The sequence below is a fragment of the Neoarius graeffei genome, chromosome 24, assembly GCF_027579695.1.
Source record: "Neoarius graeffei isolate fNeoGra1 chromosome 24, fNeoGra1.pri, whole genome shotgun sequence".
Taxonomy (NCBI): domain Eukaryota; kingdom Metazoa; phylum Chordata; class Actinopteri; order Siluriformes; family Ariidae; genus Neoarius; species Neoarius graeffei.
Genome location: NC_083592.1, coordinates 37,256,409 through 37,271,805, shown reverse-complemented (window position 1 = coordinate 37,271,805; position 15,397 = coordinate 37,256,409). Strand labels below are relative to the sequence as shown.

Below are 15,397 nucleotides of genomic sequence, written 5' to 3'. Positions count from 1 at the left end.
ACCCACCTTCTCTTGAGATTCAGTTCATGGACAGATGTCCTGACATTTTCCTTTAGAATTCGCTGGTATAATTCAGAATTCATTGTTCCATCAATGATGGCAAGCCGTCCTGGCCCAGATGCAGCAAAACAGGCCCAAACCATGATACTACCACCACCATGTTTCACAGATGGGATAAGGTGCTTATGCTGGAATGCAGTGTTTTCCTTTCTCCAAACATAACGCTTCTCATTTAAACCAAAAAGTTCTATTTTGGTCTCATCCGTCCACAAAAAACATTTTTCCAATAGCCTTCTGGCTTGTCCATGTGATCTTTAGCAAACTGCAGATGAGCAGCAATGTTCTTTTTGGAGAGCAGTGGCTTTCTCCTTGCAACCCTGCCATGCACATCATTGTTGTTCAGTGTTCTCCTGATGGTGGACTCATGAACATTAGCCAATGTGAGAGAGGCCTTCAGTTGCTTAGAAGTTACCCTGGGGTCTTTTGTGACCTCACCGACTATTACACGCCTTGCTCTTAGAGTGATCTTTGTTGGTCGACCACTCCTGGGTAGGGCTGGGCACCGAAATTCGGTTCCTTCATGGCACCGACCGAAATGTTACGGTTCTTCTGGGTATTGAAACATGCCTCGCCTTTCGGTTCCACTTTTCGGTTCCCAGAGGTTAATCACATGTAAAGTGGAGTGGGCTCTGATCCGTGCTGGCGTGCTTATGACCCGATAATGCCACCTGTGATTGGCTGAAACGTTCGCGTGCATGAAAAAGCATGTTTCCCATGTTGTAGGGGGCACTACTTTGTTGCGTCGTCAATGGCTACAAAATGCCGAAGTCGAAAGCTTGGTTATATTTTAGCAAGAGCGATAACAATACTGCGCGGTGCAATATATGCGACAAGAGCATCACCTGCAAGTCAGGCAACACTTCAAATTTCCTAAAGCATTTGACGGTGCATGGAATAAATCTGAGAGCGGAGAGTTGCACCGTCTTCTCTCACACACCAACTTGCACCTTCGCCACCCCCGACTTCTCTACAGGACGTTTTACCACCAGACTCGGATTCATCTGAAAGTACCGAGCACAGCGTCGTGTCTGATATTTCACCTGGTAAGCTGTTCCGTGAATTCCGTTGAACTGCTTTGTTTGTCACGGTAAGAGCTAGGTTGTTGTAAGTTTATGTATAGCTAACGGTACAGTAAGATATTAGCGCCTAACTTTGTTTAATGGCTATGTAACTAGCCAAGTGAAAAGTTATCTAAATGCTAGCTTTTAAAATGTGCTCCATCATTGGGTAGGCTGCCTATATGTGTGCGCGCATGCATGAGTGTTATTTAAAAAAAATATTCACCTCCCCCTAGTCTCAAAAACTTAACGTATAAAACCTTCACAGCCTCTGCCCAGGTCCCTGATGTGAGGAGGAAAAGGCAGGCAGCTACCGTAAATCCATTCACACTAGCAGAAAAGGCCAAAATGACCAAAGAAAAACAAGCCGAGTGCCACAGGGCAGTGACAGTTTTTGGTGAAAGGTTTGCTGCCTTTTTCTACAATGGAGACTCCGTGGTTTAGGTAAGTTGGCTGTACAGGATATTGTTGAATAAATCCTTCATTTATATTTATCTGTAATCCTTTATCTTTATCTAAATTAAGCCTAGATGTATTTTAAGTGATGTGTTTTTAAGCAATGAGAACATAACCATTTTATTTTTGATGTTTTGTCTAATGTTTGTCAATTAGGGAGATAAGAACCCTTAACCCCAGGTATCAACCCCCCAGCAGAGACATGCTGGCAAACACATGCATACCTGCCTGGTATGCCGCCGAGAAGGAAAGGGTCAAGACAGAATTGAAAGACGTCAGGGATGTGGCTGTAACCGCGGATGAGTGGTTCTGAGAAGGCTATGATGTTAATTTTCTTGAAGAAAAACTGTTGATTACATTGGCGTGTGTGAATATGATAGTGTGTGTTGGTGTTCTTTTTGCACTGGAAATAACTTGAATAAATATACTCCAATATGTGCAACAGAATGTGTAATGAAATTTTAATTTTTTCCAGGATTAATATTATAAATTAGGAATCGAGAAAGGTACCGTTCAGGAACCGGTATCGAAATGAAGGTATCGGAACCGGAATCGAAAAATTTTGATCAATACCCAGCCCTACTCCTGGGGAGGGTAACAATGGTCTTGAATTTCCTCCATTTGTACACAATCTGTCTGACTGTGGATTGGTGGAGTCCAAACTCTTTAGAGATGGTTTTGTAACCTTTTCCAGCCTGATGAGCATCAACAATGCTTTTTCTGAGGTCCTCAGAAATCTCCTTTATTTGTGCCATGATACACTTCCACAAACATGTGTTGTGAAGATCAGACTTTGATAGATCCCTGTTCTTTAAATAAAACAGGGTGCCCACTCACACCTGATTGTCATCCCATTGATTGAAACCACCCGACTCTAATTTCACCTTCAAATTAACTGCTAATCCTAGACATTCACGTACTTTTGCCACTCACAGATATGTAATATTGGATCATTTTCCTGAATAAATAAATGACCAAGTATAATATTTTTATGTCATTTGTTTAACTGGGTTCTCTTTATCTACTTTTAGGACTTGGGTGAAAATCTGATGATGTTTTAGGTCATATTTATGCAGCAATATAGAAAATTCTAAAGGGTTCACTAACTTTCAAGCACCACTGTACCTAACCCCTGACTGCTCCCCGGGCACTGTAGTGTGGCTGCCCACTGCTCTGTGTGTGTGTTCACTGCTTCAGATTGGTTAAATGCAGAGGATGAATCTCACTGTGCTTGAAGTATGCATATGACAAAGCTTTCTTCTTCTATTATTTTTTTTTTTTAAAGCAAAGGGTCGTCTCACACCAAATATTGACTCATTTATTATGGCTTACTGCCATAGGCGTAGAATTGGGTATGGACGTGTCCCTACCAATATTTCTGATTGAAAAAAGAAAGAAAGAAAAAAAAAAATCACACTCCATGCGCTGTACACAAATGGTTACTGTAGGTTTCCACTGGGTGGAACCACGCAAAATTCTCATATCATCTCTAGCCGCTTTATCCTTCTACAGGGTCGCAGGCAAGCTGGAGCCTATCCCAGCTGACTATGGGCGAAAGGCGGGGTACACCCTGGACAAGTCGCCAGGTCATCACAGGGCTGACACATAGATACAGACAACCATTCACACCTACGGTCAATTTAGAGTCACCAGTTAACCTAACCTGCATGTCTTTGGACTGTGGGGGAAACCGGAGCACCCGGAGGAAACCCACGCGGACACGGGGAGAACATGCAAACTCTGCACAGAAAGGCCCTCGCCGGCCACGGGGCTCGAACCCAGGACCTTCTTGCTGTGAGGCGACAGCGCTAACCACTACACCACCGTGCCGCCCCCCACGCAAAATTCGCCCATGAATATTTGCTCTGGGGGGGGGGCGTGGTCACGAAAACAGCAAGCAAGTTCAGCTACCATGTCAATTAGCAAGTGTTGTTGCAGTGCAGTGACCAGCTGGTAGCTAGCAAACTGTCCTTGAAGAATGTAACGTTAGATTAGCTTGTAAAATGAATCAAACAACAGTTCGTATTCAGTGTGTAAAAACGACAACATATGAATATGACTGTTTTCTAAGTTTGTGTGGCATGTAAATAACAATCCGACTAAATATTGACACAACTGGTGTTCATTAAGGTTACAAAGATGTTATTAAATCATATCAAATTGTGCTAATGTTGGCTAATATTGCACCGAGTCCTGCTTGTTCAGTGTCTGCAAACTTTAGCAGCTCGCTAACCTTTAATTTAAAGTGCTTCAGTTAAGACCTGCAGAGCCCTGACCAAGTTCCTGTAACATGACACATGTAAACAACAACAACCCGATGGTGATTTGGACATTTTTCGTGGCCCAGACACCTTTTAATCAAATCAAACATTTTCACGTAATAAGCATAACAGCCTCCGCTTTCTTGATCAGAAATTTTTGGTTACTCCCTCTGCTCTGGGCTCAAGAAGACAACAAAAGGGCAATAATATAACAACCAATCAGAATTCAGATACATTCTGTTGCCAAGTAAAATTATAACCTTTCAACATGCCAAAAAAGTTCTAGAGCCCTTGTCCTGTTTTACCGTTAGATCAATCACATATCAGCTTAAAGTAGCATTCTAAAACTAGTTAAAGGGCACATCTTGGGTAAATTCAGGAGCAAGATTAATGTAATTCTCCTATTTTATATTAAACTTTGGTCAAATATCTGTCACATTTTGCATTTTGCGCAATTTTTTTTACCTTGCACAATACCAGAAAAATTCAGTTGAAAATCAAGCCATTTGAGGCGAATTGGTCCGCCTCTGGAAAAACTTGGCATTTGGATTTCCTGGCAAACATTGATTTTCATGACGTCGCGTGCGGGACGCCTCCTTCTGAATCCTACGGCAGCGCTGGTTTATGAGAAAACGACCTGGTAGTTTTCTGCAAATTTCTTCAACATTATCGCCTAATTATTAAAATGGTTAACAGATGTATCGTAGGAGGGTGTAGCAACACCAATCTTGATGGGATTAGTACTCATCGTTTCCCAAAAGACCGGACAATGAGAGAGAAATAGGAGCGCTTGGTCTACACAGGCTGTGCACTGAAACCGTGCAAAGCTCTCGCAGCCTGCTGGAGCTTCCGCAGGTAACGTCACAAATCTGGCTCCAGACTCCCTTGGGATTTTTCCAGACTCGTTTTGTTATTTTATTTTTTTCTGCTGTAGACAGATGGCCTTGTGCAAAATTACCCTTCTGGATGAGTGTGTAAAGGGACATGCTTTCATATAAAAAAACACACGAAATTGGACCAGGATATTCACTTTAAAGATCACACAGAAGAGAGCCTACTCCCCCTGCCAGCCTAATGGAACGCAATGTTTAAAGTAGGGGTGGGCAAAATTATCGATATGGCGATATATCGTGATACTTTGTCTTCCGATTCAATATCGATACTCAAAATTTGAATATCGATATTTTTTCAAATAATAAATCATGTTTCAGACGGGTTGTAAATCCAGTACGACTTCCGCACCTCCGCTCCGCAAGGTGTCGCTGTGCCGCTACCTCACTGCAAGGCACTCTTCATCTTCTCTTTTTTTCCCGGTGGTTGCAGTGAGGAAAAAAAAAACAAGCAAGCGTGGCTGTTAATGTAAACCTAGAGACGCTGCCGAACTTTAAGGCAGATGTTTGGAGGCACTTTGGATTCCAAAGGAAAGGAGAAAAAAAAACAGTGAGCTGGACAAAGAGTACGCACTTTACAAAACCTGTTTCGCTCCAATTAGATATTCAGGTAACACAACAAACTTGCGAACTTACTTAGCACGACACCACCCCGACATATTAGCTCAGCCGGAGCCACCGAAACCCGACCCGAAGCAAACTACACTGGACAGCGCCAAAGTCCTCCCGTCTACTTCAGTGATGTGTGACTTACTGTAACTGTGAACTTAATTTTGTCATTTAAGACCAAAGGCAAGAAGCTGCACTTTATCTTGCATTTTCAATTTTAGTGTGTGTGAGACACTGCATTTTATTTTGAGTATTTACTCAAAGTTCAGAAGAAACATGATTCACTGAGGTTTCAATTCAGTTTCAGTGTGTGGACACTAGGGCTGCTTGATATTGGAAAAAATCAATATCACGATTTTTTCAGTAAATATTGATATCGCGATTTTTAAAACGATATTTATACACCTTTTTTTAAAGCCCTGATCATCAACACCTGAAGCACCGGGCCACATTTTTATAGTACAGGCCTCATAGGCTACCTGTCAACCCTTCCCGTTGTACCCTGAAACGCCTTTTACTTAAACTATTTACTGTGCAAGCGCGTACTTTGCATAGGTCCTATCGCCTGCACAAGGCTCACGTTCTCCTCACTCAACATTTCCGATCACAGAGGATGGAGCCAGTGCTGGTATTACCAGTGATTACTGCGTAACGTCCACACTGGCTCGTAGCCAGCCAAGGATAAAATCTCTCTCTCACACACACACACTACAACGTAAGCTTGTGTGTTGTTAAGACACCAACATTAAACACGCACAATATAGAGACAAGTCCTTAAGAATTAACAAACATGAAAATAGGCTTCTCTTCCTTCCTCTTCCAAATGTGGACTCCGCTATCTTTTTGGCATGTCAGCATTGAAATACCATTTGCAGAGATATTTCACTCGCCATTAAGAAAAGTAAAAGCAACACATGATTAGGGCTACATGATTAGCAGGGGGACACCGTTTTAAGCGCACGGAATTTTAAAAACAATGTAATTACATCTGAGTCCGTCTACATCGCACAATAAACCCGTCCTTAGCAGAACCTACTTCAAAGCATGATGCTAGCTGCAGATGCACAAGTCAAAATCAAATGAACCCAAGTAAACATGCCGCGGCGGGCAACATTAATAACCAAATTGCCTTACCTTAAAACGCTGCCTTGACCACAGGACGACTCGCAATTATTCCACTTAAATCCACACGGTTTAACACATCTAACACAGCTAGCAAGCTGGATATGTGCTAATATTGTTGTGCTTGTTTTCTTCCGTAGATGCCATTTTTACATTACCCAGTCCCACATCCAAAAATATGACGTAAATATATGTTAATTGTATTATTATAACTATTAGCAAGCAAATCAAACAACATATTAAGAAATCAATATATCAAATCACCCGACACGTATGAAAACAGAAGAACTGATTTTTTACTGTTGCGGAGATATCGCGGGAGTAGAATGGATGACGTATGCAAGGCTACGGTGTGCCTTAGGGGACAGAAGGGTTCGTTTTACCTTACTGTCACGTCAATGTTATTGTTGTTTTATTGCCATTGTAGAAATATTGTGCACGTCCCTTTCGACAAATGACAAAAAATCGTTTCATATCGATATTATGAATTTTGATATCGTTTGACACCAATATCGATATCGTGATAAAAATACGATATATTGCACAGCTCTAGTGGACACTGACCCACACTGCACTTTGTTTCATAATTGTGCTCAGGGAGACTAAGATGCCCACTGCACTTTTCAATGTGTTTCAGACAGTGTGTTGTTCCTGCAAATATGTTGTAACTTGCGCTTGTATAGTTACAATAAAATGGCATGGATAATTAGAATTACATTGTTTTGACTCAGTTTGTCCCATGAATTATCACTATCATCTGATGTACATACAACTCGGATTTTAAGATGCATAATGCGTTTACATTTTTCAGTGAACTATGTAGAATATCGCAATATATCGCAGTATCGTATCGTGACTCAAGTATCGTGATGCGTATCGTATCGTGAGGTCCTTGGCAATACCCACCCCTAGTTTAAAGTGCATATCCTGAACCAATTTCTTTTTTTCTATGAAAGTATGTCCCTTTACACACTCATCCAGAAGGGTAATTTTGCACAAGGCCATCTGTCTACAGCAGAAAAAAATAAAATAACAAAACGCATCTGGAAAAATCCCAAGGGAGTCTGGAGCCAGATTCGTGACGTCACCTGCGGAAGCGCCAGCAGGCTGCGCGAGCTTTGCACGGTTTCAGTGCACAGCCTGTGTAGACCAAGTTTAGCAGCGAGCAATTTTGCATTGAAATATGGAATTGTCACGTTCAGCTTCAGCTTCTAAACCCATGGATTCATGTACCAATGTTCATCTATCTATTGTTACATAAATCATATTTTTTCAAATTACTATTATGTATTTATTTCTTCCTTTAGAAGAGTACTGGCTACTGTAGGAGAAAGATTTCATAAGCTACACACATGGAATCGGCTAAGCAGGGTTGTATACCGTAAAATACCAAATAATAGCCGAGTTCCAATTAACCGCCGAGTTCCCTTTAACGGCCGGGTGTACGCGTGTGTTGTGACAAATAAAGGCCGGTTCCGAATACTCGCCGGGGTCTAAAAAAAAAAAAAAAAGCGTCCGAACGTTCTATCTAGAATCTTGAGGCCCAGCACTTTTCTGGTTTTCTGGTGTTTAAACGATTTTGCATTGCATAGTTTTCTACCGAAACAATATGAATGAATGAATGAATGAATGAATGAATGAATGAATGAAATTATTTCTATAATACTGTTTACAACATTTTGTTACGTGATAATAAACATGCCATTTCAATGTTATAATCTTGGTCTACCGTAATATTTCTTGAGGAATGCAACTCCGTAACTTTTGACAGATGTCTTAGCCACCCCTTTGGGTATACCCAACGAAAGCCAGCGTGTGTGGTGACATTGAGGACTGCGGGTTTCCAAGGTTGGACTGCTGCTTCTGTTAAACGACCTAAATTGCCGAATGCATGCGTCAAAGCACACACTGAGTTTTATTAAAAGACCTTATACCATTTCACTTGCCCTTACCCATTCGGATCTGGAAGACGCTTTACAAAAAAGGTGAGAGCGTTCTAACATGCATTTCAGTCTGCTCGCGGCCAATCTAATCCAAGGGGCCTTTTCAACAAGTAATCTGTCGTGCAAGTTGGGCAGAAGCACGCGTCAGGCAGGCAACATGTAGGCCTACAAGTCAGTAACCTATTCAACTAACTTTCATCCGAACTTTAAGTTTTCTACAGGGTCGAGCCACCGTACCAACTCACTCGGGGAATAGGCTCATATCGGCCAAATAGGGAGACGTCTTGGAGAGAAACGTGATGCAAGATGACAGTATGTAGCCACTGCAGGTCACTTATTTTTCAGCATAAGAAAAAACCCTTTGGTTTGACACTTCGCACCCTAATTATGTTGCTTCAACGTCGCGCCCTCCATGCAATTTCAGATTGACAGACATCGCGAAGCGCAAAGGGTGGAGGCTGCATGGGTGAGGGTGATAGCAAGTGACCATAACTTTGCAGAGTAATTAAATCACAGTGCTGCGCACAGACAATGGTGTGGTTTCTTGATTATTTTGTAAAGCATGCGCTTAACTAGTCATTAACAGGAAAAGGTGTGTGATTTATCCTTTATCCACCCCGACTGTGCCATGCGAAGATGCATTCTGCGTCTTCAAAATTCCCCGAAGTCGGCACCGTGCTATCTGTAATCTAACTCTAAACAAACTGTAAGTTATACTGGTTAAAAGTAGGCCTATCTGAGAATGATTTTTTTCCCCGTTTTGAGGTAGATTTTGGAGAAGGTGTTTGTGAAGAAGGAATTAATCGCCTGTTCCAAATAGCCGCCTAGTCTCTAATACGCGCCGGGTCTCTTACGTGATTGAGACAAATAATCGCCCGGGCTATTATTTGGTATTTTACGGTATACATTTAATGTGTTTGACAGGTCCCAAGATCTCAAGCCCTGACACGCATATCCCTTGATACATGTGAAGTAAAATGTAAAGAAAATGTGACCTTGGGCGCTGTGTGAGACGGCTGCCTCTCCAGTAGCTCTGTAGTTTTTAGCTCTTTAAACTTTTTTTTTCCACCTTTTTACTTTTCTGCTCTTCTTACGAAGACAGTGTGTTTTTCTTCATATCCCATGGATATTTTTAACTTTAACACGCAACCAGGAGCCAGTTTTCTCACTTATTCGAGAGAGGAGCTGCTGGCCCTGAAAACAATGGGATGAGCCGGGATACGACACCCCATCCCGGCTGAGCTGAGGAGGAAACTCAGGGGCTGCAAATCCAGGGCTAAGCTAAAGGCTAGCCTAGCGGACAACTGGCGGCGCTACAAACCATCCATTCCCTCCGTCATCATGGGGAATGTGAACTCGCTGCCGAATAAGTTCGACAAGCTATTCGTACTGAACAACCAGCGGATTTACCGGGAGAGCAGCTTATTTATTTTTACGGAGACATGGCTAACACACCTTGTACCGGATGCTAACGTGGACCTGCGGGGATTCACTGCTGTGAGAGCCGACAGAGACACTAAAGCATGCGGGAAAGGCAAAGGTGGGGGACTCATCATTTACATGAACAACTGCTGGTGTAACCCGGGCCATTTCTCTGTAAAGACAGTCTTATGTTGCCCGGACTTGGAGCTGTTAGCATCACCATCTGTGTTTACATCCCTTCGAGGGCAGACGCAGCCGCTGCATGTGAGGGGCTTCACTCTGTCATAGCAAGGCTGCAGACACAGCACCCTGAGGCATTTATCATCATTTCTGGGGACTTTAAACACACTACTTTGGACTCTACTTTGGCTGCTTTTTACCAGGCTGTGGACTGTATCTTTTTAATTTCCCTGAGGGAACCCTCCCAAAGGGGTTAATAAAGTTCTATCTAATCTAATCTAAGTAAGTGTATTATCGCCCAGCGCTTTCGTGTTGTTTACTTTTGTCAATAAAGAACATTATCCGTGTACCACACAAACACAGGAACACCTAATTTAGAGTATAGTCTCTCTCTTATTTCTTACCCTGGCAACAGTCAACTTGTGAATCGCCGATTTGCTTGGTCTTTTTCTCGGCTCTGCTTTGGTCCTCGGCTTCCGGGTGCCTCCCACGAAGCGCTCCCATTTCTCTCTCATTGTCCGGTCTTTTGGAAAACGATGAGTACTAATCCCACCAAGATTGGTGTTGCTACACCCTCCTATGATACATCTGTTAACCATTTTAATAATTACATGATAACGTTGAAGAAATTTGCAGAAAACCACCAGGTCGTTTTCTCATAAACAAACCAGCGCTGACGTAGGATTCAGAAAGAAGCGTCCCGCACGTGACGTCACGAAAATCAATGTTTGCCGGGAAATCCAAATGCCAGGTTTTTTCAGAGGCGGACCAATTCACCTCAAATGGCTTGATTTCAACTGAATTTTTCTGGTGTTGCGCAAGGTAAATAAAATGAAACAAAATGCAAAATGTGACAAATATTTGACTAAAGTTTAATATAAAATAGGAGAATTACAGTACATTGATCTTGCCCCTGAATTTACCCGTGATATGCACGTTAAGGCTCCAGATGTGTTTTACTTCCATTTATGAGGGAAAAGAACATACTCCATCCCAACAGTCAATGCATTGTCAATGCACTGTTTGTAAAACACATTTGCAAATTGGTAGAATGAGTTAATCATCATCAGAAGAAGAAAGCTTTATTTGTCACATGCACACTTCAAGCACAGTGAAATTCATCCTCTGCATTTAACCCATCTGAAGTAGTGAACACACGCACACACACCCAGAGCAGTGGGCAGCCACACTACATTGCCCGGGGAGCAGTCAGGGGTTAAGTACCTTGCTCAAGGGCACTTCAGCCCAAGGCCCCCCCACGTTAACCTAACTGCATGTCTTTGGACTGTGGGGGAAACCAGAGCACCCGGAGGAAACCCATGCAGACACGGAGAGAACATGCAAACTCCACACAGAAAGGCCCTCGCCGGCCACTGGGGTCGAACTCAGAACCTTCTTGCTGTGAGGCGACCATGCTAACCACTAGATTTGTAGTTAATCAAATGGATTGCATACAGTTAGGTCCATATATATTTGGACACTGACACAAATTTTGGGTTTTTTACCTGTTTACTGAAACATATTCAAGTTATAGTTATATAATGGACATAAAGTCCAGACTTTCAGCTTTCATTTGAGGGTATCCACATTAAAATTGGATGAAGGGTTTAGGAGTTTCAGCTCCTTAACATGTGCCACCCTGTTTTTAAGGGGACCAAAAGTAATTGGACAATTGACTCAAAGGCTATTTCAAGGGCAGGTGTGGGAAATTCCTTCGTTATGTCATTCTCAATTAAGCAGATAAAAGGCCTGGAGTTGATTTGAGGTGTGGTGCTTGCATTTGGAAGATTTTGCTGTGAAGAAAACATGCGGTCAAAGGAGCTCTCCATGCAGGTGAAACAAGCCATCCTTAAGCTGCGAAAACAAACAAACAAAAATCCGAGAAATTGCTACAATATTAGGAGTGGCAAAATTTACAGTTTGGTACATCCTGAGAAAGAAAGAAAGCACTGGTAAACTCATCAATGCAAAAAGACCTGGACACTCACAGAAGACTACAGTAATGGATGATCGCAGAATAATTTCCATGGTGAAGAGAAACCCCTTCACAACAGCCAACCAAGTGAACAACACTCTCCAGGAGGTAGGCCTATCAATATCCAAATCTACCATAAAGAGAAGACTGCATGAAAGTAAATACAGAGGGTTCACTGCACGGTGCAAGCCACTCATAAGCCTCAAGAATAAAAAGGCTAGATTGGACTTTGCTAAAAAAGCATCTAAAAAAGCCAGCACAGTTCTGGAAGAACATTCTTTAGACAGATGAAACCAAGATCAACCTCTACCAGAATGATGGAAAGAAAAAAGTATGGCAAAGGCGTGGTACAGCTCATGATCCAAAGCATACCACATCATCTGTAAAACACGGCGGAGGCAGTGTGATGGCTTGGGCATGCATGGCTGCCAGTGGCACTGGGTCACTAGTGTTTATTGATGATGTGACACAGGACAGAAGCAGCCGGATGAATTCTGAGGTATTCAGAGACATACTGTGTGCTCAAATCCAGCCAAACTGATTGGTCGGCGTTTCATAATACAGATGGACAATGACCCAAAACATAAAGCCAAAGCAACCCAGGAGTTTATTAAAGCAAAGAAATTGAATATTCTTGAATAGCCAAGTCAGTCACCTGATCTTAACCCAATTGAGCATGCATTTCACTTGTTAAAGACTAAACTTCAGACAGAAAGGCCCACAAACAAACAGCAACTGAAAAACGCTGCAGTAAAGGCCTGGCAGAGCATTAAAAAGGAGGAAACACAGCGTCTGGTGATGTCCGTGAGTTCAAGACTTCAGGCAGTCATTGCCAACAAAGGGTTTTCAACCAAGTATTAGAAATGAACATTTTATTTACAATTATTTAATTTGTCCAATTACTTTTGAGCCCCTGAAATGAAGGGATTGTGTTTAAAAAAATGCTTTTAGTTCCTCACATTTTTATGCAATCATTTTGTTCAACCCACTGAATTAAAGCTGAAAGTCTGAACTTCAACTGCATCTGAATTGTTTTGTTCAAAATTCATTGTGGTAATGTACAGAACCAAAATTAGAAAAATGTTGTCTCTGTCCAAATATTTAAAGGACTAACTGTATTATTATTATTATTATTATTATTAAATTACTACAGTTCTGAACTTCAAATTTTAAAAGTCTGGACTTTGGAGAGATGATGGATACTCTTCTGGTGGAACACAACGGAGCAAAATATTGTGACCCTCTAATGTTGATGCCACTGGGGGTTGGCATTGGGTTTATATCCCCACCAGTGTTAATACCAAACCTATGCCCTTGCTTACTGCTGTGTATAGTATTTTTTTTTTAATGTTGAAACATTTCATTTTGTTAATTTTGGAGGCACATTTGCGCAATACTGTGTATCTTAAGATGTCAATGTACGACCCCGATTCCAAAAAAGTTGGGACAAAGTACAAATTGTAAATAAAAATGGAATGCAATAATTTACAAATCTCAAAAACTGATATTGTATTCACAATAGAACATAGACAACATATCAAATGTCAAAAGTGAGACATTTTGAAATTTCATGCCAAATATTGGCTCATTTGAAATTTCATGACAGCAACACATCTCAAAAAAGTTGGGACAGGGGCAATAAGAGGCTGGAAAAGTTAAAGGTACAAAAAAGGAACAGCTGGAGGACCAAATTTCAACTCATTAGGTCAATTGGCAATAGGTCATTAACATGACTAGGTATAAAAACAGCATCTTGGAGTGGCAGCACCTCTCAGAAGTAAAGATGGGAAGAGGATCACCAATCCCCCTAATTCTGCGCCGACAAATAGTGGAGCAATATCAGAAAGGAGTTCGACAGTGTAAAATTGCAAAGAGTTTGAACATATCATCATCTACAGTGCATAATATCATCAAAAGATTCAGAGAATCTGGAAGAATCTCTGTGCGTAAGGGTCAAGGCTGGAAAACCATACCTGGTGCCCGTGATCTTCGGGCCCTTAGACGGCACTGCATCACATACAGGCATGCTTCTGTATTGGAAATCACAAAATGGGCTCAGGAATAATTTCCAGAGAACATTATCTGTGAACACAATTCACCGTGCCATCCGCCGTTGCCAGCTAAAACTCTATAGTTCAAAGAAGAAGCCGTACCTAAACATGATCCAGAAACGCAGACATCTTCTCTGGGCCAAGGCTCATTTAAAATGGACTGTGGCAAAGTGGAAAACTGCTCTGTGGTCAGATGAATCAAAATTTGAAGTTCTTTATGGAAATCAGGGACATTTGGACATTTGGACTAAAGAGGAGAAGGACGACCCAAGTTGTTATCAGCACTCAGTTCAGAAGCCTGCATCTCTGATGGTATGGGGTTGCATTAGTGCGTGTGGCATGGGCAGCTTACACATCTGGAAAGACACCATCAATGCTGAAAGGTATATCCAGGTTCTAGAGCAACATATGCTTCCATCCAGACGACGTCTCTTTCAGGGAAGACCTTGCATATTCCAACATGACAATGCCAAACCGCATACTGCATCAATTACAGCATCATGGCTGCGTAGAAGAAGGGTCCGGGTACTGAACTGGCCAGCCTGCAGTCCAGATCTTTCACCCATAGGAAACATTTGGCGCATCATAAAACAGAAGATACGACAAAAAAGACCTAAGACAGTTGGGCAACTAGAATCCTACATTAGACAAGAATGGGTTACATTCCTATCCCTAAACTTGAGCAACTTGTCTCCTCAGTCCCCAGACGTTTACAGACTGTTGTAAAGAGAAAAGGGGATGTCTCACAGTGGTAAACATGGCCTTGTCCCAACTTTTTTGAGATGTGTTGTTGTCATGAAATTTAAAATCACCTAATTTTTCTCTTTAAATGATACATTTTCTCAGTTTAAACATTTGATATGTCATCTATGTTCTATTCTGAATAGAATGTGGAAGTTTCAAAATTCCACATCATTGCATTCCGTTTTTATTTACAATCTGTACTTTGTCCCAACTTTTTTGGAATTGGGGTTGTACATTTTAACTTTAATTTGTATACCTACCATTAAAACTGTGGACGGATATCACCGATATTTTCATGTTATCTGGGAATCGGATGATGAACTCTTGAGGAAACATTCCTGTCGACAGCCAGAACGTCTCAGTGTTTCTGTAATATAAACAAAGATAGTCTGATCACAACATTATACAGTACTGAATTTAATTCCCATGTTTGGGTCAAAAACAAACAACGAGCATTAAGGCCGAGCATTAACTGACCCATCTATGATGTTTTCCGGAGGATTATTTTCATCGCTGGATGTCGCCAACACAACCTGAGCACCAAACGAGTTTAAAGCGGTGTTTAACATCATTAATCTGTGATTATCAGTCAGACAAGCGCGCGTTGCTAAGCAGCCAGTCAAGCT

General features: G+C 41.7%; 1 protein-coding gene across 1 annotated transcript in view; it reads right to left on the bottom strand.

Annotated features, from left to right (window-relative positions):
• hspb11 (heat shock protein, alpha-crystallin-related, b11) overlaps positions 1-15,397 on the bottom strand; it is a 17,241-nt gene extending 1,844 nt beyond the window's left edge. Inside the window, exons 1-2 of the mRNA XM_060907193.1 lie at positions 15,249-15,397; positions 15,032-15,138 (exon numbers count right to left, since the gene is read on the bottom strand). Of these exons, the coding sequence (XP_060763176.1) occupies positions 15,032-15,138; positions 15,249-15,343 (202 nt within the window). The 5' untranslated portion in view covers positions 15,344-15,397. The remainder of the gene's footprint in view (positions 1-15,031; positions 15,139-15,248) is intronic.